This window comes from Erithacus rubecula, assembly GCF_903797595.1.
Source record: "Erithacus rubecula genome assembly, chromosome: 3".
Lineage (NCBI taxonomy): Eukaryota > Metazoa > Chordata > Aves > Passeriformes > Muscicapidae > Erithacus > Erithacus rubecula.
In genome coordinates this window covers 3,979,080-4,006,184 of record NC_136689.1, presented here as the reverse complement: position 1 = coordinate 4,006,184, position 27,105 = coordinate 3,979,080, and the positions used below count along the sequence as shown (strand labels likewise).

At 45.5% G+C, this 27,105-nt stretch overlaps 1 protein-coding gene across 2 annotated transcripts in view; it reads left to right on the top strand.

Annotated features, from left to right (window-relative positions):
- Window positions 1–27,105, top strand: part of PLCD1 (phospholipase C delta 1) — a 49,519-nt gene that overhangs the window by 6,993 nt on the left and 15,421 nt on the right. The window contains exons 1-6 of one of the 2 annotated variants that reach the window (XM_079300534.1): window positions 556–792; window positions 4,828–4,992; window positions 15,655–15,883; window positions 20,606–20,735; window positions 24,481–24,709; window positions 25,666–25,867. In XM_079300534.1, coding sequence (XP_079156660.1) covers window positions 693–792; window positions 4,828–4,992; window positions 15,655–15,883; window positions 20,606–20,735; window positions 24,481–24,709; window positions 25,666–25,867 — 1,055 coding nt within the window. In that variant the 5' untranslated portion in view covers window positions 556–692. Of the gene's footprint in view, window positions 1–555; window positions 793–4,827; window positions 4,993–15,654; window positions 15,884–20,605; window positions 20,736–24,480; window positions 24,710–25,665; window positions 25,868–27,105 lie in introns of those variants that run through there. The other variant, XM_079300533.1, reaches the window with a different exon arrangement.

Sequence of the window (27,105 nt, the reverse complement as noted above, 5' to 3'; positions counted from 1 at the left end):
CACTTTCAATGGATAGTTAAACAAGAGAGCCCCAGAGGTTTATTCCAACCTGAATTATTTCGTTATTCTGTGTAATCATTGACTTGCTAAATCCCTGAGGGGCCTTATTCCTGTACCAGAGTGCAGGGCAAATCTGAATTGCAAGAACAAACCCAAAGCTATGCAGAAATGTGGGGTCAGTGACTCACCCAAGTCACACGGGAAATCGGTGGCAGAGAAGACACTTAGGAAAATACTCTTCCGTTGGTGGAAAAGGAAGAGCATTAAAACTCCGTTTCCGAGCATCTTTTGGGGCACATCTGCCCTGGCTCGGAGGTGTTTTAGGCGCCGCGTTCGGCGCTGTCAGTGGCAGCAGACGGAGCGGCTCTGCTCGAAGGGTGGAGCCAGGCTCGCTCGGATCCAGCGTTCGTGGGCAGGACAAGGCAGTGATTAGAAGCCACAAACAATATCTGCGACTCCTCCAGCCTCTGGAAACCATGCGTAAGATCCCACTGGTGGAAAACTTGTTCCTTCTACCTGGGCAGCTGCCGGCGGGCTGCTCGTCTTGATCTCGCACCCAGCGTGCGAAGCAGGAGGAGAGACTTCCCCGAGTCCCACCCCCGGCCGGACTCTGCCCTGCCGCTGTCCCCGGAGCTGCTGGATGAGCAGCGGTGCCCGCGGGGGTGGCACGGCCCCCAGCCCTGCCCTGCAGCATGCAGTGCATCCGCAGGCAGCCCAAGCGCACCGCGTCCCAGGAGAACGTGCTGCTGGAGCAGAGCCGCAGGGTGGCCGCGCTGAATGGCATCAGGCTGGGTAAGGGACGGCTGGGGCAGACCTGGCCACCGCCAGCTCCTTCTCGCTCTTTTCCCAGCGCAGAGGCAGTGCTCCACCCTAAACTACAGGGCTATTTTTAAATCTCAAGTTTTCCTCTCCTTTCGTTTGCCTGTAACTACACGCCAGATGTGCGATTCGCTGGAGGCATCAAAGAATGCGGGCAAAGAATCTCTTGCTGGGCTTTCTCTGATGGAGGGTGTTTGGGGAGGGCAGTGCCCTTCTCCTGCCCGGTTTCGACCCTGCCTGTTGCTGTAAGAGCCCAGGGAGCCAGGCAGAGGCTGCCGATGAAAGAGGAAACCCGGGGAGTTTCATAACTTGTGTGCCTGGCTATGAACTCATTGCTGGTTCCTGCTCTCTGGAGGCACAGCCCCAGTGGATGCGAGTTCCTTGATGGCTGTGGACACAGAGGGCGGATGGAAGTGGCAAATAGTCACTTACCCACCTGAGTTCCTTAGGTTTTACCAGAAAGGCTTTCTGCCATTTTAAACCAGCAAACCTGAGTTAAGCCTGGTCTGTGAGCAGGTGGGAGGGGGAGGGCGGGTGGGAGGAGACTAGTTTTATAGCGACTGTAATTAAATTATATCAGATCAGCAGATTTATGAGCAGTACAGGTTATCACTGCCATCCTAACTGTCTCAGTGAACACAAAGCCCAGCTTCTACTGTGACAGCTCTTGTTTTATTTGGCTTCCTGCATGCTGTAAACCTGAGTTAGATAAGCCAAAGGTTAACATTTCTGATGTCTCAGTGTCTGAAACTTGTGCAGTGTGTTAACATGATGGTTATTGCAGTGCTGTGCGTGCTCGAGGTGCTCCTACCATTGCCAAACATGATTTGCACTCTGAGCACCACTGCATGTTGAATATACTCTGTTCAGAAAGTGTGTGATTGATGTTTTGCAAGTAGGGGGGTCCTGACCCTTGAAAGGCACTCTGGAATTTTGCATGCTAAGTGTGTATTTGGTATTTTACAGAGGATGCTGAGCAAGACACAGCCTTGCCACATGCTTCAGGCAGGATTTGCACATCTGTTTCAGTGCAGTGGTTGTGTTTCTCATGCTAAACGTTGTTACATAGTTGGGAGTCAATATCCTTGTCCTGCTGCACAGTGGTTTATATAATTTTTAAATGGTGTATGTGTACAATGAATTCTTAGAAATGAGTTTCCATTGCTGTGACATGGAGCTTTGACCACAAACCTCCTCCACTTCAGGCTTTGAACAATGTGGTCTAGTGGAAGTGCCCCTGCCCATGTCAGGGGTGTGGAATGGGATAACCTGTAAGATTCCTTCCAAACCAAACCATTCCATGATTCTCCATGGGGTTGTTGGGAAGAAATCTTCAGGTTTCTGCTGGAAAAGGTGGGATCTTTTTCTGGAAAGCAGTTCAAATAACCAGTTGAGAGTAATGTCCCACTGACACACCAGGGTGTGTTTGTGGTTCCTGTATCAGCAGATCAGAGTGTCTTATGCTGCATCTCTGGCCTAACAAAATGCAGGTAGGAATACAGAAGTTAAGTGAGTCACCCAAAAAAAGAGAGTCTGTGTCAGTGCTTGGCTGGGCATAGGAGGTATGAAGCACTGGGGAAAAAAGAAGTGGAGTTTTGACTACACTATTAACGCAGACAGGGCTGTGCTGGTCAGCAGGATGAAGGGCTCTGAGCTCCAGGTGTGTCAGAACTGTGTGGTTCAAGCCTGGAGGAGAGGAATCTGCCCTTGGCCACCACCTGTGCTCATCCAGGTGCAGATCTTTGGGATGTCCTGCTAGCAGGACACGTTACAGATGCTGCACACAGGGTCTGTGGAACAAAACATGCCCTGGTTAAATTGGTTTCTTATTCCACACTTACTGACATGGGCATGCAAAGGATTTGATGGGTTTCCTGCTTTTTTGTCATGTCCCCCTGGGCTGACATGTCCTCCTCCTAGTCCTGTAGTGATTCCTCAAGTGGATGGGACCTGAAGAAAAAGAAGGAATCGAGCTGGGAGCCAGAATAGAAATGAGGGTGAACAGGGAGAAGGGAGCAGTTGATTTCCTCTCCAGGAGCCTGGAGGGGAGCCCCAGGGATTTTAGTGGGGCTGCAGTCTGTGCACTTGGAGGAGCTTTGCCTTAGAGCAGAAGCCAGTTCAGGAGACCAAGAACCTGTAAGGCTGCTGTGGTGTGTGTTCTTCCTCTGGATGATCTGGCCTCTCATCAGCCCCTGGGAATGCTGTCCCAGGCTCCATAACTGGCCTCAACTCGTCACCCTTCTGTGCTTTGCAGGAGACAGCTTTTCTTCTTTTTTCCAGGATTTTTTTTCTGAGGTTTTCTGTGGGAGAAACATTCAAATTCCCCTCTTAGGAGCCACTCATGAGCTGAGAAGCCAAGCAGTGCTGTAGTGGGGAAGACAATTAATGAGATACCTAATTTAAGTTTGAGAAAGAGAGAAGCCAAAAGCCACCTTTGCAGGATCTCTAGCTTCTACTCTGATGCTTTCAGCTCTGGATGTTTCAGCCTAGCTCAGCTCTGGGCATGATCCTTTAGCTGTGCAAAACCAATAAATGGTGTGAGCCACTCACAAAGTGGACACTGGACACCCCTGATGTAAATCTCAGGCTTTGGCAGCCTAAAATGCTGCTTTTAGGCCAGTGTATCCCAGTTACAAACTCACAGTGCTGGTTTTTGCTGTTGCCATCATAACCCACATTTGCAGCACCTGACACTTCAGTTTTCTGTATGGAATGTCAGGACACTGGGAATTTGGTCACCTGGATCTCACAGTTTTGTTTTTCGAGCAGGTCTGAAGTGATGCCTGGTAGTTTATTGTCTTGCCTTGTTTAAAAACCAGTGATTCAAAGCAGCTGTGTCTCCCAGAGAAGAACCAACCCAATATGAAAGGGGACACTGCAGTGAAAAATGTTATTTATGAGACTCCATGTTATGTTTGTATAGTACTGAGGAGTTTCCCTGGTGGTGAGGGTCAGGTGGCTGCAGGTGGCCAAGTGGCCACCTGCACTGTCAAGGTGAGGTCAGAAAAGTTTCCTCTGAGCTGGGATGTGCATGGTCAGCACTGCAAAGTTAAATGCTGCTTCCCCAGCTCTGACCCAGCCTTTCATGCAGTGTCCCAGAGCTGCAAGGTGCCTATTACAGGAAGCCCAGGGTGTGTTTCTTGTGTTTCATGCTCTCACCCTCCTCATTCTGCATGCTTCAGATCTGTAATTAATGGTTGGGACAGATTCTCCAAGGTATTTAGGTATGTGGAAGTCATGCACTGCTGAGACACTCAAAATGACATGGAATGCCAAATCTGTGTTTTCAGAGTCTCTGTGGGTGCCTGTTTCCTCTCTAGATGTCTCAAATGCCTTCCTGAATCTAGGCTTAGTTGTGAAATCTGCAGTTCCCACAACCAGGAGATTTGGTTGTTATTCCTGACATTGCATTGGCCTGGTGGTGTAAGAAAGACAAAGACCCTTTGGATGGTTGAGCAGTGAGGGGATCGTGGCTGCCCCTTACTGCTGCCTTAGGGATCTGGTGCTGCCTGTCACCAAACTTCTGTCTCCTGAGCTTCATCTCATCTGCCAAACTCCCATGTGGGTAGGAAGGCACTGCTTGCCAGAGGAGGATGAGAGATATCTTTGTATATTCCTGTTTCCGTGAAGGAAATTTTGTTGCAGAATAGATTTGAAATCACTTGAAAGTTCCTGACAGCAATCCAGTTACAAGTTACTCAATTTTCCTTTCTCTGCTTTTACTGTTCTGTTGTTGGTTTTATTGTAGCTTTTGCATCCTAACAGTATTTGCTAAGGAGATATTTTATCTTTGTAAAAATCCTGGGAATTGTAACAAAGTCTTCAGGCTCAATGTGAGAAGCATACAAGGCTTCAGCCTTTTCTGTGATCATGAAGGGGTATAGAAGTTTCTGGGTCTCTGCTCTGCTCTCCTTCCCAGACCTGGCTGTCCCTGTGGAAGGGAAAAACTCTTGGAGCATCATTTCTTGAGCTGCCTCTTCAAACATTACCACTTCTGTTTCTCCACAGGCCTCAAAGATGACAAGGACCTGAAGTTCCTCCTGAAGGGCAGCCACCTGCTGAAAGTGAAGTCAAGCTCCTGGAGAAAGGAGAGGTTCTATAAGCTCCAGGAGGACTGCAAGACCATATGGCAGGAGTCAAAGAAGGTGCTGAGATCCCCAGAGTCACAGATCTGTGAGTAAAGTTTGCTTTGTCAGAGGAGCCTGGGGTGAAGCAGGACCATGATGTGGTGTGGAGGGAGGGTTTGGAGCCAGGAGAGCAGGTGCTTTGTTCCTGCTGTGACACACAGAGTGAGTGATGCTCTCAGCTCTGGGACAGCCAGGAGGAATCTGCCGTGTCAGGAATGGTCACATTGCCCAGGCTCATGAGCTGCTGCCTCAGGTGGGCTGTGCTGGTCTCAGCAGCCCTGCCTGCCTTGTTTCCTCCCCAAATTGTCCAGGTCACTCAGGTGCCTGAGCCCTAGCTCAGTGTAAGACACAGTGTGAGCATTTGTTGCTCCTTTCCTGCCTGCAGTCCCAGGGAAAACTGGATTTTAAACCTCACAAGGGAGCTGCAGAGATGTGAAAATCCAAGGGCTGACAGGAGATGTGTCTGGGAAAGAAAGCCTATTCTCATCCTTATCTTGGAAACCCAGGATCTGCCCTGCTGTGAAAAGTTCAGATACGACAATTAGCATTATATGGCACAGGAAAAACCATTCTGTTCCAGCAGCACCCAGCTTGGCACCATAATTGGGACCACAATTGAGCCCAATTGTGCAGTCAAAATGGAATCAGGCAGGGTGTGTGTCTGTTTATATCTTTTTTTTTTCTTCTCATTCCATATTTTTCTGACACATTTCTCCATATTTTCTGACATTTTTTTCTCTCTTATTTCACTAATCATTGTGGTCTTGTAAATCCAGGAGATAAATTAGTAACATGGAATATGTTTTATGGCATGTTGAAACGGGTTAATTGCACAATTTTTTGGGTAATGATCACAATTAACTAAATGAAGGGTGGGGTCTTTCAAATTACCTCCCTTCCTCCCACAAACAGTGATAAGATTTCCAGTAGGAGGAGCAAAGTAGCAGGGTAAAATATGTTTGGTTTGTAACCCTGATGGCCAGAGTCTTCTCTTGGGCAGCTCACTGAATGTCTTTGTGCATCCTTCTCCACACACTTTCTTTCTCTTCCCTCTAACTAACTGTAAAAGGCTTTGAATCACAGAATCACAGAGGTTTGGGCTGAAAGGGGCATTAAAGATCATCCAGTTCCAGCTCCCTGACATGGGCAAGGAAAGCTGGACCAGATTGCTCCGAGCCCCATCCAGCCTGGCCTTGGACATTTCTAGGAGTGGGGCATCCACAGCTTCCTTGAGACACCTGTGCCAGTGTCTTGTCACACTCTGAGCAAAGAATTTCATTCTAACAACTCATATAAATCTCTCCTTTTTTAGTTTAGAACTGTTCCCCCTTGTCCATCACTATCTGCCCTTGTAAGAAATTCTTCTCTCTCCATTTTTATAAAAGGGCAAGGCTGCAGTTGGAGCTCCTCTGAAGCTTGGGTTGGAGGCTGTCCCCTCCTGGGTGTTTGGCTGCCCAGCCTGGTGGGTCCTGAGCTCAGCTGGGCTCTTCAGGTGTCCCAGTGCAACAACCCATCATAACAACACCAAACAGAAAGTCCTCAGTGAGTGTTTGCTCTCTGGGAATGCCTGCTCTGCTGAGCTCTGTCCCATATAAAACCAAAGTCCTTTCCCAGATAAATATATATCTTTCTCTGTGTAATATATCTTGCTAATATAACTGGCTGTAAATCAAATAAGGGTGTGAGTTGAGAAGAATGACTTTCAGAGCTCCCTTTCCTGTGCTCTGAGCCAGCAGTTTCCAAATTATGGGGTCTGAGAGCACCTACAGCACCAGTCCTGACCCCACCTAGTCCTTGGAAGGAAATGGGAAGGATCCTTGTGCTGTGGTTCCAGGTACCCTGTTGTTTGCCTGGAGGAGCCCTGTGGGTCCATGGCTGTGGCAGTGACATGGAGAAGGGGTGAGACTGTGACTGTTTTATAAAGAAAAGATCAAACACTTTGAGCTGGGGGTGTGTCTGAGTGGGTGTGGGTTTACAGCACTCCAGATACACTCTGGTAACTGGGCACAGCCAGCATTGCCACACTACTGGAGGCAGGCAGTGCCACTGTGGGCAGGAGAAGGTGCTGTGCCCTGGGAGTGTCCCCAGGGACACGTGGAGATGGAGCAATGGCACCTGGTGGCTCCCAGCACGTGCCTGCTCCTTGACACTCCATGCAGGCACACCTTTCCCAGGGAAAGAATTCTATTTTATTTTTGTCATCATGGAGACAAGTCAGTAGAGGCAGAGCTTGTCCTGGCCAGGCTGTGGCCACATGGCAGTGGGAGCAGGGCAGGCTGTGTCCCTTGTGCTCCTGGGAGGATGTGAACCTGTGCCTGCACTCCTGTGCCACACTCTTGGGAGGGCTGGGGGGCACCTTGGGGCTGCTACCACACCTGAACCTGGAAAGTCAATGAGAGAGATGAGTGCTGACCCCTGCCAAGTCCTAAACCAGAAAACCAAAGAGGTCCATTTTCCTAAAATCAGAATGGTTTGGTTTGGAAGAGACTTGAACGTTTCCAGGGATGTGGACAGCCACAGCTCCTGTGGGCAGCCTGTGCCAGAGCCCCACTTCCCTCACTGTAAAGAATCACTGCCTTAGAGCTGATCTAACCCTGCCTTCTGGCAGTGTGAAGCCATTCCCCTTTGTCCCATCACATCCCTTGACAGAACTCCCTCCCCTGATCTCTTGGAGCCCCTTTAGGTACAGAGGGGGGCTCTGATGCCTCCCTGAGGCTTCTCTTCAGGTTGAACACCCCCAGCTGAGCAAAGCAGAGGGCTCGAGCCCTTGGAGCATCTTTGTGGTTCCTCTGGGCTTGCTCCAACAGATTCACATCCTTGGAGACCCCAGAGCTGCAATATTGGAGGTGCTGTGTCATGAGAGCAGAGGAGAGGGACAAAATCACTTCTCTCAACCAAGAGGGACAAAATCACTTCCCTCAATCTTCTGGTCATGTTTCCCTTTGCCTTTCTCTTTTATTGATCCTCTGAGATCTTCCACTCATGAGTTTCCAGAGTTATCACTGTGTTGGAGTTTTATTCTGGAGCTTTTAACTTCACCAGGCTGCTTTGGGTGCTGGTACAGAGTGGATTACCCCTGCCTGTGGCTCTGTCACCACATCTTCCTCCTCATTTGGTCCAGTGGGAAGGCTCTCACATCAGAGGAAGAGTGCAGGTTCATGATTTGAGACCCAAAATCAGGGACTTCAGGGAGAGTCTCTGCAGAGAGTCACATTTTTTTGTTAATAGACTCTGACTTTGCTCCCCAGGACAAAGCCTTTCTAAAGCTGCAGATAAGCTCCCTTTGCAGGATGGAAAAAAGGATGAGCAGAATGGAAATTGGGAGGTTTAGCAGCAGGTCTAATCTTATCTGCAGCATTGCTGACAGAGATGGATGCACCTCACAGGAGGGAGGTCTGGGTAGACTAAAGGTTATGTTTTTGTTTGGATAGTTTTTTGTTATTCCTTTTGGTAGTCTTATGACCATGTGGAAAAGCTATTTGTAAACCATTGTGTGATGGAGTCCAGTAGATAAAACTGGGGGCTGCCAAGGTTAGAAGAATCTCAGATGTCTGAAGTTCAAAAAACCCCACTTATCAGGGCTGTGACAGGAGCAGATGTTGCCTGGATCAGATACATGGGGTATAAGCAGTACCTTCCTCTGTTGTCTTTATTTTAAACAACTAGGAATTTCAATCAGATGTTGTCTTCATAGCTGCATTATCCAAACCGGGCTTTGGGGATAAGCTGTCCTTCCAAAATTGTTTCTGATCTCATAGAATAATCCATTTTTTCCTTATTGTCAATAATTCCTTATTTTTCAGTATGTTCCATTTCGGCCCCAGGGCACTTTCAATTTTTTTTTTTTTTTTTTTTTTTTTTTTTTTTTTTTTTTTTTTTTTTTTTTTTTTTTTTTTCCCAAAAGTCCTTGAAGCATCTGAAGTCAGTTTTCCAACAAACATGTTCTGCCCTGTGTGTACTCTCTGGTTACCTCCAGCAGAAACACAGAGGTGCTGGGCTCCAGGGATTGCTCAGAGGCACCTTTAAAAATCCATTTTTCACTACAGGTTGCCCCTTCCTGTGGCTGAGCTACAAGCAGATCCACAAACACATGCTGTTCTCATTATCCTAACTGATGTGTAGGGTGGATGCTTCTTTGGCCCATGAGGCTTTTACAGTGCTTTCTCCCTGGCCTCCAGAAACAGAATTAAAGCAGCTGGATTAACAGTTTTGGGGCAAAGAAAAGATTTGTGCAAGAGAGCTGGAAAACAGTTCATTCTGAGGCAGTTCATTGCTGAGCATCACTGTGGTGTGAGGGAGGAGAGCCAAAGGGGGCAGAGCAGCAGCACTGTCAGTAGAACTGTCTTGTTTCAGATCTCATGTAGGTAAAAAAAAAAAAAAAAAAAGCCAAAAGGCATTTGCTGCTTTCAGTGAAATTGATTTCTGAAAGTATTTTCTTAAACCAGCTGTAATCCCTAGTGTGAGCTCACTTAAGCCAGACTCAATCCCTTTAAAAACTCTCTCAACTTGGGGATTTGTGGGAATGGTTGAAAACTTTCCAGTGAATCATCCCTTTGAGCAGTTGGTGGAGGAGCAGAGTGTTCAAAGGCAGAGGGAAAAGGCTGAATGGGTCAGTTAATTTTAGGGGTGCTGCAGTGGGGCCCCAGAGATGGTGCTTTGGCACCTCCTGTGCTGTGTGTCTGCACTGTTCTCCATGGCAGCCAGAAAAGCTTCACACACTGCACCAGGGATGAGTCACTGGGGCTGCATCCTTGAGTCAGAGCAGTGAAGTCAAGAGAGAACGTCAGGAGCTGCAGCTGAAATATTTCCCTTTCTGCCCAAAAGCTTTACGTAAAAACTATTATTGTTGGGTTTTTTTCTTTTTCTGTTTTTTGGTTAACATAATCAGTTTTGGGAGGTGAGCTAAACTCAGTTGCACTACTGAGTGTTGCAAGTGATGACTGTATTATTACTTAAAGTCATGAAATTGATCTTTTGATCTGGTAATTCGTAATTCTCACTGTTAAAAATGCACAGAATTTGTTTCTGTTCCTCTGGTTTCAGGCACAGTTATAAAATATTTTTTGCTTGGTTTAAACACAGTACAAAAGGTTTATTTGTATAGCCTAGTACCACTGTTAAGCAGAAAACTTTTTCCTTTGCTTTTGGCTTGCTGTGAAATTTATAAATATCCTTACAATACCATGCAGTGAACATTCCATATCACTTTCATGGAAGAATGAATGATTGTCTCCATTGAATTACTGTCCTGAACTTGCTTGCAGAGGAACAGGAAGGATGTAATATTGCTTGGTGTTTGCTCGAGTCACGAAGCAAAAGCTCGAAATTGTTCCTGATAAGTGTCTAAAGTCAACAGAAACTCTCAGCAACCTATGTGCACCCAGCAGGTAGCTGGCTGCACCAACAGCTTCCTTCTGCAGCTTCTTGAGGAATCATTGCTTTCATGGTCAGACTTGCATTTATCCCTGGAAGGATATTTGCTGATGCGAGTGCGTTATGCAGGGCGGCGTCAGCTGTGAAAACAAACCCATCTGTCTGCAGCTCTCATTAGCTTTTATCAAAGCCACTCAAGCCATCCAGCATGTCATGTCAGATGCAGAGCTGCCTGTTCCTTCGATTGAGTTCTGAACCAGGCCAATGGATGGTTTTCATCACTGACAAGTATTGACCTTATTCTCTGCAGCATATGTTAAATGCAAAGTGTTGAGAGCCTCACAGCCAAATTTAGCAGTGCTGTGATGGCAGGGGAAGTAGGAACTGGTGGCCAAAATAGTTTGCAGGGCCTTGGTTGTGTGGAAGGAATGCAAATAGAGATCACTGTCTTTGCTTCAATGCCTCAATGATGGGTAGACTGGAAGACTTTATACCCATATAAAGACCTTTTGTATAAGGTAAGTACCTAATATGAAAGGGTATTTCCAAACAACCTGTAAAATTGCATGTGCATTGTGTCACTGGTTGCCAGCTGGTAAACACATGCCAGCAATGAGGGCAGAGTGCTGTGCAGCAGATCTGGAGTGAGAACAACCTGCTGAGCGTGTCAGTGCAGGGCAGTGGGGAAGGGAATGGATGAGGAATCAGCAGCTGGGACCTGCTGTAATTCACACACAGGGAGGTGAAAGAGCAATGCCAGCAGGGCTGGGCTCATGCTGAACCCACCCTGAGTCATTGTGTTAGATATCCCTCAGGGATGAGGGTGATGGATGGATAGCCTTTGGTATTCCTGACAGTGCTTCAGCTCCTGCTGATTCCAAAGGTCCTGATCCCAACTGCGTTTGGCCATTAGCATCAGCCCCCCCGGTGAAAACAAAATCAGCTGAATGGCTCTTCCTGGGGTGAAACTAAAGTGAGAAGCAGCACATGGGGCACACTCAGCATGTTTGACCCCCGTGGAGCATCTCTGCAGGATGGTCCTGGATCAGGCAGCAGCTTTCATCTGCTCCTGACAGGAGGCTGAGCCAAGGGCAGCTGGTGAGGTCTGGCCTCTCTGCAGACATGCAGGGTGGTGTGCAGGCTCTGGGCAGCTAGGCACATTTCTCATCTGCATTTTTTGACAGTGAACAGAAGTGATTGCTGAGCCAGTTAGAGTGGGATGGAGTAATCCAGCGTGACTGAATGCCACACTGCACAGATCACCTGGTACTGCAGGGGGTGGGATAAGGCAAGGATCTGAGTTCTTCCCCCTCAGTGAAAAGCTGCCCCCTTCCCCAAGGAGTAACTCAAGGAAGGCTGTTTGGGCAGTGCCCATACAGGGACCCTCCTCTTCCCCTGCACCAGCAAAGGCACAAGAAAGGAAAAACACCTGCCAGCCTTTGTCCTTCACATGCTCAGTAGTTTGCAGGAAATGCAGATTCAGTTTCTTACTTTCTCTCCTGACAAATACTCTCGACAAAATGTCTCATCTCAAAGGGCTGCCTATCAAGCAGGAGGAAAACAAAGGGATTGCTCTCTGCCTTTGCTCCTCCTTTCCCTCTATTCCTTAGGATTAACAAAGTGTTACTGCTCGTGCTCCCAGCGTGGTCTGGACATTTCAGCTGTGGAGCAGTGGTGAGGGAAGAGATGGAGAGGCCAGGGCTCCTCTCTCAGACAAGTGCTTTCATCACTAGGAACGTTGTCGGGCTCATCCTGTGGCTCTTCTACACCAGAATCATAGAGGGGCTTGGGTTGGAAGGGACCTTAAAGATCATCCAGCTGATTTCCTTTAAGAGGTGTTTCTTCTGCATGAGGAGATGAGTTTGCAAGTGTAACACCAAGCTCCTTGAAAGTCATGAAGAGAGGAATCCAAATCAAGAAAGATACCCAAAAGATAAATGTTGGTTGCTTGAAAATACCCTGGGCTGTCTAAAGAATCCTGAATGCCTGAGTGACCCCTGCCTACTGATGCCATGGGTGAAAGAGGAGAAGGGCAAAAAACTGAAAATCAGCAAGGGAGAAGCACAAGAGCAGGGATGAAGACTGAAAGGAGGGGTAGAAAGAGAGTTCTCAGCATCTCCCTGGGAATAGTTCAGACAGGAGCAGTTTCACTGTCTCCAGGGAAGGCAGCTGTGTGTCTGTGTCAGCCTTTGACTGTCCAGCAGCATCCTCAGCAGCCAGGAGAGCTGACCAGGATGTGCAACCTGTGTGACTGTGTCTGTAGCCAGGAAGAACACAGCCTTCCTTGTGCTGTGTGTCATCTTTTGGCCTCTCTACAAAAACCACCTCCTCAGCAGACACAAACACTCAGGAGTAGATGCAAACTTTCCAGATTCTCCTCTGCTTGTGGTTATCTCCCCACTGTGGCGTGATGGGGAAGGAACAGGGAGGCTGCAGGGAGTTGTGATTGATGGCAGTTTGCTGCCAGTGTTCCTCTGCTGTGAAACATCTCTGTCCCCCAGTTATTTTTGATTTCTCCTTGCAGATAGCTCAGCTGAACACACAGTTAGGGACTCCTAATAGAGTACAGTCACTGCCTGGGAGCAGCTGATAAAGTACTCATGCTGGGTTAAGATTTTCCAGAAAAGAGATAACTTTAGCAGATGGCTTGGGCTGAGTCCTTTGGCTTCAGCTTTTTTATTGATAGATGAAAACAGTACACACAACCAAGCTATGGAAAGCTATAAAAAGTGCCCTGTGTTTAATAGTTCCTGTGGTGATAGTTTCTCTCTTCTCTCTTGTGTGACTACAATAGACATCAGTCCTGCTCTTCAGCCTTCCTTGTACCCTTTCTGTATTGAGGAGCTCCTTTATCAAAATCATCCTCTTCTCAGCACCCCCTGAAAAGGCAGCCCTTCCAGACACAGGTTTTCAATCTTTTTTTCCTCCCACACAGCTCTCTTTTCCAGTGGATTCGTGCAGCCACGTAATGGTTTCCAAAGAATCCATTCTAAATTTCCAGTATTTAACATCAGATTTTCTGGTCTTGGAAACACGAGGCCATTGCCAACCCCAAGTTTAGGGACTGATTGCACAAGCAGACTAAGGAGCCAGTCTGCAGGACAATAGCTCTTGTGAGCCAAGCGGTGGTGAGCAGCTGGCAGGTGGAGAGGAATAACAGGATGATCCTTCCACTTCCCTGCCATGAGCAGGAGAGATCTGGGGAGGAGGAGAATCCCATATTATGGACATATGAGATGCCCAGCCTGCACTTCTTTCTGGTCAAGGGTCCACTGGAGCCATGGATTAAGGGTAAATCTTACCTTACCCTGAAGTTTTTGTTTGAATAGGACAGAGCAGCTGTGTTCTAAAGGCTACTTTATTTCCCACTGGCTGTAAAAGAAGCCTAAATAAACTTTAGACTTCTTGATTGAACTGAATCTGGCCATACACAGTAAGATGCTTTACATTAAAGGCAAAGTTCCACCTTAGGCACAAGGTGGAATAATTAGATTAATGTCCTGGTTAAAGGGCAAGGCCCAGCTGTGGAGGAATTGCAGCCTTTTTTTTCTTTTTAAGCTGTTTTTTGTACTCAAACCCATAAACTTACTCGAAGGTAAATTGGCCAGATAATATAATTCCACAGCAGCCCATCCCAACCCAGCCTTTTCCTCCCCTCCCCTCTGTTGGCCTTTAGGAAGTGATAATCAAAGACCACACAGAGATAACAACTCATAATTGTCAGGGAAGAGCTTTGCCAGCCCCAGGGAGCTCCTCATGATGTGTTCTTGTGTAGGAACCAAACTAGCAAAGTGCTGTGGAAGGTGTTTGACCACCCCAGAATCTGGTGAGAACTTGGAGCAAATGTTAAGTGTTGCTTTTGGAAAGTCACTGATTTTTGAAGACTGAAATTTTGGATGTTTTTTTGCAAGTTTTTTTCTTTTTTTTTTTTTTTTTTTTTTTTTCCCAGCAGCTGAGCATGATCATGATTTCTCTGGGAAGCAAAGTTTTCAAACCTCTAATGAGTATCTGATGAATTTTGGATGATCCTAAGGCAGCCATGACAAAAATGTGCAGGTGGATGCTGAGTTGGGTTTTTCTAGTGTTGACTTTGAATGAGCTGGGCATTTTAATGGTGAAATGCATGTTTAAGGGCAAGTTTCTCCTATTCAGCTAAACTTTGGGGATATTTTATATTCATGCACTGCTTTTTAAACAGAACTCCAAACCAGGTTGCTTCAAGCCCATCCAACATGGCCTTGAACATTTCCAGGGAATGGGGCATCCACAACTGCTGAGGGCAACCTGTGCCAGTGCTTTGTAGATGTCTGAAGTGACCCATGAAAGACAAAAAGAGGCTCTGGGTGCTGGAATCACCAGCCCAGTTTGAGGGCATTACTCTCAAGGGCATTTTAGGGTTGTCACTGCTGCTTATATTTGTTTAATAAAAGTCTCTTTATACTCTGCTCCCTCTGGATTGACTTGTGTGTGCATTTAGCAAACTTGCAGCAACTTCAGGGTTCATTTCCACCAGTTGAAGAGCACAGATGAAAGCAGGGAAGGATGATCTTTAAAACAGTGTCTTGATTTCTTACAGTAAGGAGGATAAAACCCCTTGACAGGGGTTAGGATGGAGTATGGTGACACCAGACTTCTCTGAATTTTTGGTTTTTGCCTCCTTAATTCACACTACTCTAATGGAGATGGGATCTTAAATTTTACCTTCTCACTATTTTTGCAACCTAAAGAAGGACAGTTTTGTTCCTCACCCTCCTCTTATTGAAGTCACCTCTTATTTTGCCCAGAGAGACTGGGGACTTCTCATCCCTGGAACTGTTCAAGGCCAGCTGGATGGGGCTTGGAGCAACCTGATCTAGTGGAAGGTGTCCCTGTCCTTTTCAGGGGTTTGGAACTGGATTATCTTTAAGGTCCCTTCCAACCCAAACCATTCTGTGGTTTTAGGATTTTCCTGTGGGGTGATGTTCACAGGGAGGCACAGCTCCACTCTTCATGCTCGGGTGGAATGAATTAGGGGATGCTCAAATCAGGGATGCTCCAAGGACTTGAAACCAAACTCTTGGCTGTGATTTGTGTCACATGAACAGGACATCACAGTATGGCACCTATTATGCTTCTTTATTAAATAAAGAACATAGAGAAACAGGTTTTGTTTTTAAAGTTTCTTGCTCTTTCTGATCCTTTTGAGTTGAATTTTCTTTAGTACCAAAACCTGGGGAAGGGAACCCTCCAGAGATTTCAGGAAAAGGAGAAAGAATAATTTTTTAATATCCCTCAGCAAGCAGAGATAAGGCTGAGTGAACCCCTGCTGACAGCAGGCTCTGCTTTCTTTCCACAGTCTCCATTGAAGATATCCGGGATGTGAGGTCAGGCCATAAAACAGAGGGGATGGAAAAATACGCCAAGGATGTCCCGGAGTATCGCTGCTTTTCCATCATCTTCAAAGACCAGAGGAAAAACCTGGACCTCATTGCAAGCTCAGAGGATGATGCCAACCACTGGATTGCTGGCCTTGGGAAAATCATAGCCCACAGCAACTCCATGAACCAGAAACAGAAACTCCAGCAGTATCCTTTGCTTATAAAGGGATTAATCATGGACAAAGATGCACTTGTCTTTCTGTGTGGGTGGGGATAACCTCCTTTTTTCCCTGTTGGCCCTTGGGTACTGGGGTTTTTCTTCTCACTGATTTTGCACCCAGGCAAGCTCCCTCTGGTTTCCAATGCTTTTCCCCTCTGTTTTACAGTGATAACAGTGAGTGGAGTCAGGCTTAATGTGGCTCCTTAAGCAAAGAATTCCCTCTTTCATGGAGCTCCAGATAAAACAATCATTATTTTTTTTGTGTTCTTCAGGGGTCTGTTTCACTTGCATTGCAGTAAACTCCAGGACAGGCACTTTTTGGCAGGGCATGAAAAGCCTGCTCTGTTTACTGTGTTTCTTGGTAATACAAGGAGAGGGAACTGATTCTCCTCTTCTCGCTGCCCAATTTACTCCAGGGGAGCTCCACTGACTCGAGTGAAATTACTCCTTATTAGCCTCAGCATGGAAGGAAGTTTTACCCTGAAAAAATCTGCAGTTGCTCTAGTGACAATGCAGAGATCAGAAAGGAAAAGGCACAGAGCAGGAGAGGAGAGTGAATTGATTATGAAATGGAGAGGGGCTGGTTATTGGGTGAAATTCTGGCTCTGCTGAATTCACAGAGAATTTTCCCTGGGGCTGCATTTCACTCAATAAGTTGCTTTGCAAACAGAGATCTCATGTAAAAAAAGGGAGAATATCTGTGGGTGCAGTTTTGGATGGATTTTCTTCAGTCCCTGTGTGTCTGGAACTCTGACTGTGACATCTGAAGCTGTTGGCTGATTTCACCCTGATTTGACAAAACCACAGTAATAGTAAAATATTAGGTTCCTTTAAGCTTCCCAAAGGTAGATATTCAGCTATCAGAGAAGAAAACAGATATCACTCTTGGGAAGAAAAGGCTTGGTGGGCTTCATGCCTTGTTTGACACCAAACATTGGAGAGGAGAGGGGATGCAAAATCCTCAGCTGGCAAAAATCACAAAGCTGGAGCTGAAATCTGAGCAGGCACCAGGAAGTCGTGCCCTCAGTTAAGTTTTCATTCCATGTGGGTTCTCTTCTGGGTAATAATGTACTGATGGAGAAGGAGATGGTGCATAAATGCTGAGCTTTCATCAGCCTTTACTCTTCTGTGGATTCTCTGAGGTCTGAACAGCCACAGCACTGTTCACTTAAAGGAATCAGACTCCATTAGTTCTGATGTGCCTGGGATGTCCTGTTTATCTCCTGCATTATAAGTATATTTTTTTGAGTGGTTTTTCAAGCTCTGGGCTGTAAGGTCACTCCTCAGCCACCCCACAGTGTGTAGGGGAAAAAATCTGGGCTACAGAAAGTTGTCCCTGGAGGATATCAAATTAAATATATTGCTGAAAAACTTGCCTGTAAGAAGAGACAAGATTGTTAAGGGGGGAAAAATAACAATGACATTTGCAAAGGAAGAAGGCTGTAAATTTCCAGCATGGAAAAGTGCCTTTCTGTCTTTGGAAAGCAGAATTGAAGCTAAATAGGGTGGGTAGGCAAAACATATTTCTGGAAGAGTAATTACTGTGCAGTGCTGGCTTCCAATCTGGGCTTGTCTCAGGCCATTTAACGTAACCTGGAATTACAGAACAGCATGATTTCTCATTTGAAATTTGATGATGTTTAATTAAAGCCTGGGATTTTAAATTTAGTCTGCCTTCACTGGGTTTGCTTGGCAGTGTGGGCTTGCTCAGATCTTCCTTAAACCTCAGGAGTGTTCTCTGCATCTGTGAGCACAGAAGGGGACGAGTCAGGAGATGGGAAGTGTTGTGTCCCCTGCCTGTCCCCCATGGCTGGAGAATTGCCTTGCAGGGTATCTTTTCCAGCCTCTCAAAGCCTAGAAAAACAAGTAAAGAATGTGCAAGTTTTTGAAAACAAGGATTGAAAGCAAAAACTCTTCTGGTTTCAGATGGGGCTCGTTCACTTTGGAATTCAGTGGAGTTGCCTGTGGTAGAAAGGGACTGGATTCAGTGTCTGATGTATTTTTCCAGTCCTATATTCCCACTCTGATAAAACTCCCACATGCTTGATGAGCATTTCTGATGTTCTTATATACAGATTTCTGTTTTAATAAGCCTCAGATTCAACCTTGCATCAAGCTGGCATAGGTCATTTAGCAAATATTGCAGGTATGTGTGCAGAGGGAAGACTTTAGACAGAAAATACAGAGGACTTTTCATTTGAGCAGAGTGGCAGTGTCTGCTTCAGTTCTGGGGTTTATGTGTGAGCTTTTCTTCTGGTTTAAAAGCACTTACCAGAAGTTCTGCAGCATTTCTGTTCTGAGCACATTCATGGGATATCTGCCAGATAGAAACCAAAGAGGGATGACTGGAACTCAGAGAAAGCTGGTAGCCCTGGAGCTGGCATGTCCTTTAAAAACAAGAGGCAGGAGGCAGCCTCTCCCTGTGTGTGGACAGAAATGGGAGCAGCTTTCCTATCCACTCTGGCCCACAGAAGGGCAGAAGCTGAAAGGAAGACCCACAGCCAGGACTGGAAAATGGTGTTTGTACCAGATGAGAGCACTAAGCTCACCCCCAGCTGAGGGGATCCAGGTGGATGGGGAGTTTGGGTATTTTGGGGCCAGAATGCTGCTATTTACTGAGATCTTAGTTGTCTGTACTTTCCTTTTTCTCTCTTTGCTGCTTGCCCTTGCAGCAAGAGGATCCACACTGTGTGCCTGGGCTCTTCCTGGGCTCTCTGATTCCCTCCTGCATTTCTCAGCCTCCTGGGAAGGGGTCTAAGAGAAAAGCATCCTCCATTCACAGGTAGGACCTGGGCATACTCTTTTGCATTTACTGCCCACATTTTGCCTTCCAGAGAGGACTTGGGGTATGTGCATGACCTCTGGTGCTCATTATCAGAGGAAATTATGCAGACTCTTTAAAAAATGTGGTTTTTTTCACAGTGGTTAGCACAAAACCATTAGTTTCTATGCACAAAATAATAGTTTCTGTCCACCCCCATTGCTCACCTCTGGCTGTGGCAGACTGGATTTCCTCTTGGCTCAGCAGAGTTGGGTGTTCCTCCTGCCTGTTGTTTTTAGGGAAGGCTGGGAAGGGGATCCAAGGTGCAGGGTCAGGTGTGAGTGGGTGGCACCAGGGTGACAGTGGCAGTCTGAGCAGACCTGTGGGTGGCACAGGTGACAGTCTGAGCAGACCCTGTCTGGAGCAGAGCTGGTGGAGGGGGTGTTCTGCACCCCAGGGTGGCTGTGGTGTTCTCCCAGCACAGCATCCTCTGCTCATGGGAGCTTCATGACTCAAACTGGATTTTCTGGATGAATCACTCCAAGCCAGACCCTAGTTCAGGGCTCTGGACTGTCCTTGGGAAATTCAGCCTCTATTTTGGTTTCCATGTCTGAAGAAGGGGAATATTAATATGACCAGGATGTGGGGTGAGGTCATTGCTTAGCACCTGCCAAAATTTTTAAAGTCAGAAAGTTCAAATTTCCATGAGACAAACAATACTCACTAACAGTTTACACATATCCCCATCACTGGGAAATATTTCATTGCAGGGGTAGCTCTGGTAAACATTGTTTCAGGGTTGTGTTTACAGCCCCTAAGGCTGTTAATGCCCTTTTTCAGGGTCATTTTCAAAGGCCCAGTTTAAATGTTACAGCACTGTATGCCTCAGCTGCTATTGCTGATCCTGAGCTTTACTCTGATTAACATTCAGATTGGGCATTTTTTTGGAAGTTTTTCTGGAATGAGTTTGAAGCATTGTTTCCTATGTGAGACATGGAAGGTTATTCTTGGAGATCAAATTCTTACTTTGGTAATTTTTTTTTTTCCTATTGAAAAGTAGATATTTTTCTGGATGACCTTTCTTATTTGACAGTAAAGCAAATTAGGCAGTCAGTTCCATGATGCAAAAAGCATGAAGTTTTTTGGTGTTTAAAACTGCAGTGTGTTTCAGCTGTCTAACATGATTTTAGAGACTGAAAGAAAATAGGAGACCCAGTTCAAATTATCTGACATCACATTAAGAAGATCATTTTTATAGCAGTTACTCCAGATCCATAGATATACTGAAGTTATTAAAGTCCAAGCTCTTCTGAAATATTATCACAGTACAGCACAGTAACTGACCCTGTGCATTTCATCAGGGGAAGAAGGCAGGACCCACAAAGTTTGGTTTGATTCATTCACAACAAATTTCTTAGGAGATATAAGTAGAAATCCCTAAAATTATGCTGAAGGTGAGTTCAAAAATTATTATTGATACTTCTGGAGTTTATTGTGACACACTAAATATTGAACAAATCCATGACAATGAGTTTACCAAGCTTCTCTTGGGAACTCTTTTCATTCTTTCCTTTATCCCCTTTTAACCATCTGGAGCAGAATGTACTTTCTGTCATTAAAGAGAAATCAAACTGTTTCTGGCTGTGGCCAGAAACCCCTACAGGGTAAAGAGAGCAGATCCAGCCTTGGCCAGATGGTGAAAAGCTTGTCCCAGGTCACCATCAGTTGTATCAGAGCACATTTTCCTTCTGCCAAGGCACCATTGTGCTCAGTGGGAGCAGAAGGTGAGGTGCTGTCAGCTGCTGCTAATTTTCAGCAGCTGGAGAGGTGGCTCAGAGCCTGTAGAAGAGGATTAGAAGAGGATTCCCCCCTACTATGTGCAGCAGAAGGTGTTCAGGTGTTGAGGCTAGGCACTGACCTGGAAAGATTTCCTTACATCACCCTGCAGCTGGATTCACACCTGCCTGAGGAAAGCTGACAAAAACAAAGACAACAAGATGAGCCTGAAAGAGCTCAAAGACTTCTTGAAAGAAGTGAACATTGAAGTTGATGACTACCATGCCAAGAAGATTTTCCAGGTAATGGGAACAAGCAGAAAAAGGATTTGCTGGTGGCTGAGGTCAGGGTGTCCTACAGTTTTCAGCCTGGCTTGGACACCTCACCTGGTGAACTCCTGGCTGCTTTTCATGTACCAAGGAAAGGCTCTCAGGTTTTAGTGCTCAGATTAATTGATTCCCACTAAGTTAGGCCAGCACAATGCTTTTGATGTGGGTGTGTTAAGATCTTTCTTCATAATCGATGCCAAATTTTGCCACGAAGCAGAAAATGAGATGCAAACATGGATAATGCAAGAAAAAGGGAAACAAAGTTGAAGTCTCAGGGGTTTTAGGAGTTTTGTGTGCCACAGCTGCATGTCAAAGCCTAAGTCTGGCTGAATTTTTTTGGTTTTGGCAATTGTAAACCCAGATCTTCACCATCTGAGAGGAGGAGGATGCAAAGTGACAGGTATAAACAAACAAAAAAAAGTGGAAATTAAGAAAAAAAACCTTTCCAGATTCATGGTAGATACACAACATTGCACCCAAGCCTGGACTAGTATGATTGATTTAATACTCCCAAGGTATATTTAATCTGGTCAGGGATGTACACTTCTAAATTCTCAAGATTCAGCTTGCTGGCTGAGCCTGTCAGAAGATAAGAAAGGCATGAAAATGTCTCAGTTGTTAAGATTTTGGTTTCTCTCTAGAGAATCCATCCTGCTGAGGTGAGATAAAACATCTGGATAATTTCCAAACTTCCATCCTGTCTGAAGCAGGGTTTGAATTAATGAGTGTGCAGTTTCAGAAATGTTTTTTTTTTCTGATCACTGATAAATATGTGGGTGGTTTTGGGCACTGGGCAGGATTTCTCCTGCTCCTCCATGTGAGCAGGCAGCCTTCCCCCAAAACAGGTCAAAGTTTCTTCATCTTTGCTTTATAGACATCTCTCTGGTAACTCCTCAGGAATTAGGGAGAATCACATCAGCAGATCTTAAAGAATTTCAGCTCACAAAATATTCCTGTTGTACTGCCCTGGCTGGTGCATCCCATCCTTTATTCCCTGCCCAGGAAGATCCTGGAAGGGTGGAAATAAGGCTGAGAATCCACTGGTTGAGTTCATGTCTCCACTAGAAGCAGTTGCCAATACTTCCTTTGCAGTCTGTGCTGGTGAAGGCAGTGGGGACCAGGGTGTGAATCTCCTCATCCTAAAGGATACATCTCACATCCAGGAGATTAATCACTCCCACATCTTCATACATCAACAACTTGAAAAAAAAATCACTCTTGGTTTGTTTGTTGTTTTTTTGGTAAATTTTAATTTTTTTTAAATTTTAGAGATACAGTCTTCTCTTATTTATTCTCTTCTGCTGTCACAATAGTTACAAGGGAGCTCTAGGAGAGAAAACTTGATTAAATTAATCCTTTTTGCTTAAAGATTCCTAGTAATAGCTAAACCCTGATTGAACCCATTGAAATGCAGGTAGTTAGTTGAAGTACCATCATTAGGCAAGTAATTGTATATATAATATGTATATATAATTTCCTGTATAGCCACTGGGAAGAGAGGCTCTTTGGAGGTTAATTCACATCTCCCAAGGACTGATCTGCCTCCAGGAAGGGTCTGTCTTGCTCCTAAAGCAATTACATTTTCAGTTTGCATCCTGCCTCAGCTTAGATGGACTAGGGCATTACAGGCTATTAAAGGGTGATCCTTTCTGTCTCAGAGAGTTTTTCTTCATTTAGTCACAGGAAGGAAGGGTGTTCAGGGGCTCAGGTGGGGGCTGCAGGGCATGTTCTCACATTATTCTTGCCTTTCATCACATGGCTCTGTGTCCACATCTGGGTTTGAGACACCTGAGTAAAACATATTGCAATGCAACCAGAAATTGTGCAAAGCTCCTGTCATTGCTCACTTCATTTCAACCTGAATATTCATGCTGATGCATCAGGAAGGTGGTTTTGTGGCAGGCCAAGGGTCATTCAGGACTCAGGGCTTGTGATGGGTGCATAGGAGGTAAAACACATATTTTGGGTGGAGATTTTCTCTCTAATTTGGACTTCTTGTCACCAAAGCAGAAGGAGCCCAGTTTATACCATGCATCTGATGTGTCCTGGAGTTTGACTCTGGTGCAGTGCTATTGTCCTGTTGTCATCACAGCCTTTAATGGCAACTAATGAGTTAATTTACTGAGGCACACCACTTAAAATGCCACTTTTCTAGAATAAATATCTTGTCATTTCCTTGTCATGTCTTAAAGAAAAGAACATTTGTAATTCACAGCCATCTCCACCAGCTGCTTTCCCTCTTTATATTCCTTCTGCAGTTGCTAAGCATCATGCTCAGCTTAGCTTGAGGGATCTGCCAGAGCCACAGCACAGGGTCACAGACATGGAAGGCAGCAGGAAAAGGCAGTTTTTGAACTCTCAAACCTATTTTGGAGGTATTTTAGTATGTATTTTAGGTATACAGTATTGAGCATGTCACAGGTTGTCCCATCCCTGAGATCAGCCCCTGGCTTCTGCCCAGCAGGTTCTGAAGTCAGAACAAGTTGAACTCTTTTTTTTTTCTGTCACTTCAGTTTGTGAAATGCTACACATCATGATAATGTTCTTTGGTTTTATATGTGCTCCATAAACAGATATTGAAGGATTTGCAGGGGATGAAAATCCCTCATTATCATCTTGGGACACTGCCAAAGCCACCATGGCCATCACTGAGATCACTGGCAGAGCTAGGTTGAGATTAGTGTGATGGCTGGTTCAACTAAAACAGGCATTTTCATCATAAAAGCCAGGAAAATAGCTCTATCTGTCACAGGGGATCAAAGATGGAAAGCAATTTAATTCCTCTGGTTTGACAAGTTGAAGAATGCTGCTAGGAACAAACAACAAAATTAATATCAGGATTTGCCACAGGAAAAAAAAAAAAAAGTTATTTCTGATGAAAAATTGAACTTGGGAGTATTTTAAATAAACTGGAAAAAACTTGTTATTGGAAAAATTGTGTCCTTCATGGAGGCATTAACATATATATCTCAAGCTCCCCATCTTTCATGGTCAGTCAGGTCCTGGCTGTGGTGCTCTGTCAGAGATGGTATCTACTGGAAAAGTTCAAACCCCAGAGGCACATGGAGAATCTGAATTACAGTTCCTTGTGAGAATATCTGATTTGAAATCTGTGGGGATTTTTTTACATGGCAGGCTTTGGATGAGAATGGAAAATTTCCATGGAGAGGTGGATTTTTTCATACCTAAACATGCACATGCTTAGCATTTGTGGAGTTTTGAGTTGTTTTTGATGCCATTTTTGCAAGCAGCCCTGCTGTGAGTCTTGACAGCCTCTCAAAGTCTGAGCCACTGAGGTCAAAGGGAGGATTCTTTTCACTTAACTTACAGCATTGTTGGCTATACTCTCTATCACTATTTAAAAGAGTTAATAGTTTCCCTTTCTTCCTTCTGAGATTAAGAATTAAATTTTTTTTGACTTTTGATTTGTGCTTGGATTATTTTGAGCTGTCCTGACTGAAGCACACCAAGTGACGGAACTCAAAGCTGGTGCTTTTGAGCAGACTGATAATGTCTAAATGCTGATAATTCAACTGTTTTATGACCATTGGCCTTGTCAATGAGAACCATTGTCATTGACCACATGCTCCTCACCCACTGGCCAGTAACTCTTTGCAATTATTTTGTGTTCTGCGTTGTGTAGCCCTGGTGCAGATTACGGCTGGCCTATGCCAGAAGGAAAGAAGGTTTTCACTCCTTCTCCCCTCTACGTTTACAGCACTGTGACAAGTCCAAAACAGAGGCTCTGGAGGATGATGAGATAGAGGAATTTTACAAGATACTGACAGAGAGGAAGGAAATTGACAGCATCTTCCAAATGTACTCGGACCCTGAAGGGTTCATGTCCTGCCAGAACCTGGTGAGGTTTCTCTATGAGATACAGCAGGAAGAAGATGCTGTTGTTGCTGCCCCTGCCTTAATTCAGAGATATGAGCCAAATGAAAGAGGTAGGTTGAAAACTGTGGCTGGTTTGCTTCAAAATCTTGGGGTTTTTTGATGAACTGTGAATTGCATTGCTGCTGCTTTTTTTCTGCAGTCATGTGTATTTTCTCCCCAGCTGCTTCTAAAACACCACTCTCCTAGAGGAACATTAACAGCTCTGGGAGAGGAGGAGAGGAGAGGCTGGGAAATCTCTCTCTTCAGTTTTATTTTGGGTGCACTGAACAGCTGGAGAGGAATACAGGTTTGACCAGAGGATGGTGAAAATCCTGAGGGGAAGACCCAGATGGGTTATTCATGTGGCTTTTCAAGGCTGAGGATGTAGCAATATTTGTGCTCTCCAGAAGCTGGAGTGGAGACAGATGTCCTTGATGGTGGACACCTGCAAAGCCATCTGCAGATAAGATCTCTGAGGAGAGGCCAAGGAGGTGACAGCTGTTCAGGAGGCAGTCACTGAACTGTGTCTGCTCAAATGTGGCTGAATCACCAGTCTGGAGCACCTTGGAGGATGTGTTCAAAGAGGGACAAGGTTTTGCAGCTGTCAGGCTTTAGGATTAGACTGAGATCTAGTTCAGTCCCTCAAAATGGGGAGTAATTCTGTATTTACTCTTTGCAAGTCATGTATTTCACTGGATAATCCACACAGATTTATCTGGCTGTGTTTAGACATCTGACAGCTTCTCTGGGTTGAAATGCTCAAATGGAGATTTTCATGCTGTAGATCTCTAGAGACAGATGAGATAAGGTCTGTCTGACACTTTTGAGATGTTATCAAGGACAGTAGAGGGGATTGTGAAGGGGCTTTAAAAGCATTTTCAGGCAGCTGAAGGTGTCATCCTTGTTTGGAGAACATCAGTATCTCTGGTTTGGCTGTGCCTGGAGCACAGAGGCTCCAGGTGAAGGTGGTGGCACAGCCTGGTGTGTCACATTTTCATTGTGGGCTTTCTGTCTGTTTACCTGGCAGCCAAGAGGGGCAATGCCATGACCAAGGATGGTTTCCTGATGTACCTGCTGTCAGATGAGGGGAACATCTTCAACCCCTCCCACAGGAAAGTTTACCAGGACATGAGCCAACCTCTCAGCCACTACCTGGTGTCATCCTCACACAACACCTATCTGATGGAAGACCAGATCACAGGGCCAAGCAGCACAGAGGCCTATATCAGGTGAGGAGTGTGTGTTTGGGAGGTTAACCTCTTTCTTTCAGAAGATATAATTCTCTTCTTATGAAGCAATCTCCCACCAGATAGGCATTGTGGGCTGGCTCATGTTTCCAGGTTGGCTGTGCCCTCCTTTTCACAGCTCTTTGACCTGGGTCTCATCTGGTGTCCACCTGTAGTTCCAACACTACATTTTAAAACAATATAAAATACCTGTAGTCAGATGGAGGCTGGATTACAGCTCTTTGGCATGGGAGAGTGCAAGGAGCTTACAAGACACAAAGATTCCAGCTGCAGGTCTGGAAGGAGCCAAAATGATGGATAGAGTCATGGTGCTGATGCTCTGCCCTGCATTTTGGGAGAAGCCCATGGCAAGGACTGTCCTCACAACCATTCAGGGGTTTGGTTTTGTGCAATCAAAAAAAAAAAAAAAAGAGGTGGAATGTGAGCTGGTGGAACAAGGTGAGTGATCAGGAGGATTTACACCTGGTCCCTTTTTAGCCTCTCAGATATTCCCACAGCACCCTCCACTGAGCATTAGGTGTTGCCTGTGTCTGTCTGTTGTCTGATGTCTCATGGCCAGATTGGTGCAGTGACCTTGAGTAATTTACACACCCACCTTTCCTTACTCCTTGTTTGACCAGGTGAGACTGTGTTTCCTTATGAGCCAGTCAACAGCAATCCTGCCTTTGTTTATGACTTGTTCTCAGGAGCAATGACTGACTGGAGTCACAAGGTCAAAGGTTTCAAGAGTGAAACCTGGCACAAGTTACTTCTCATTAGCTCTTTGAATTCATCTTACAGAGTCTTCAAATTATAGATGTATATTTTGGTTGGACAAAAAAAAAAAATCACATGATTCTGGAACAGGTTTCCCAGAGATGCTTTGGATGATCCATCCCTGGAAGTGTTCAAGGCCAAGTTGGAGAGAGCTCTGAGATTCTGGGATGGTGGAAGCTGTTCCTTCCCATGGCAGATCTTGGAACTGGATGGTCCTTAAGGTCCCTTCCAACCCAAACCATTCTGGGATTCTATTGCAATGAGCTAAAGGAGTTGTGTAATCTGAAATGTTTAGGGAATTACTGTAAAGAGACAAGATCACCTCCTAGATAGATGGGAGGGGGAATCTACATTTGAAAATAAATTGAAGTATGGATATGTAAAGGTAGGAATTTCAGCTTTGGAAATTCAGTCTGTAAACTCAGTTTAGGAAACTGGCCCTCAGCAATCTCCTCAGCTGTGGT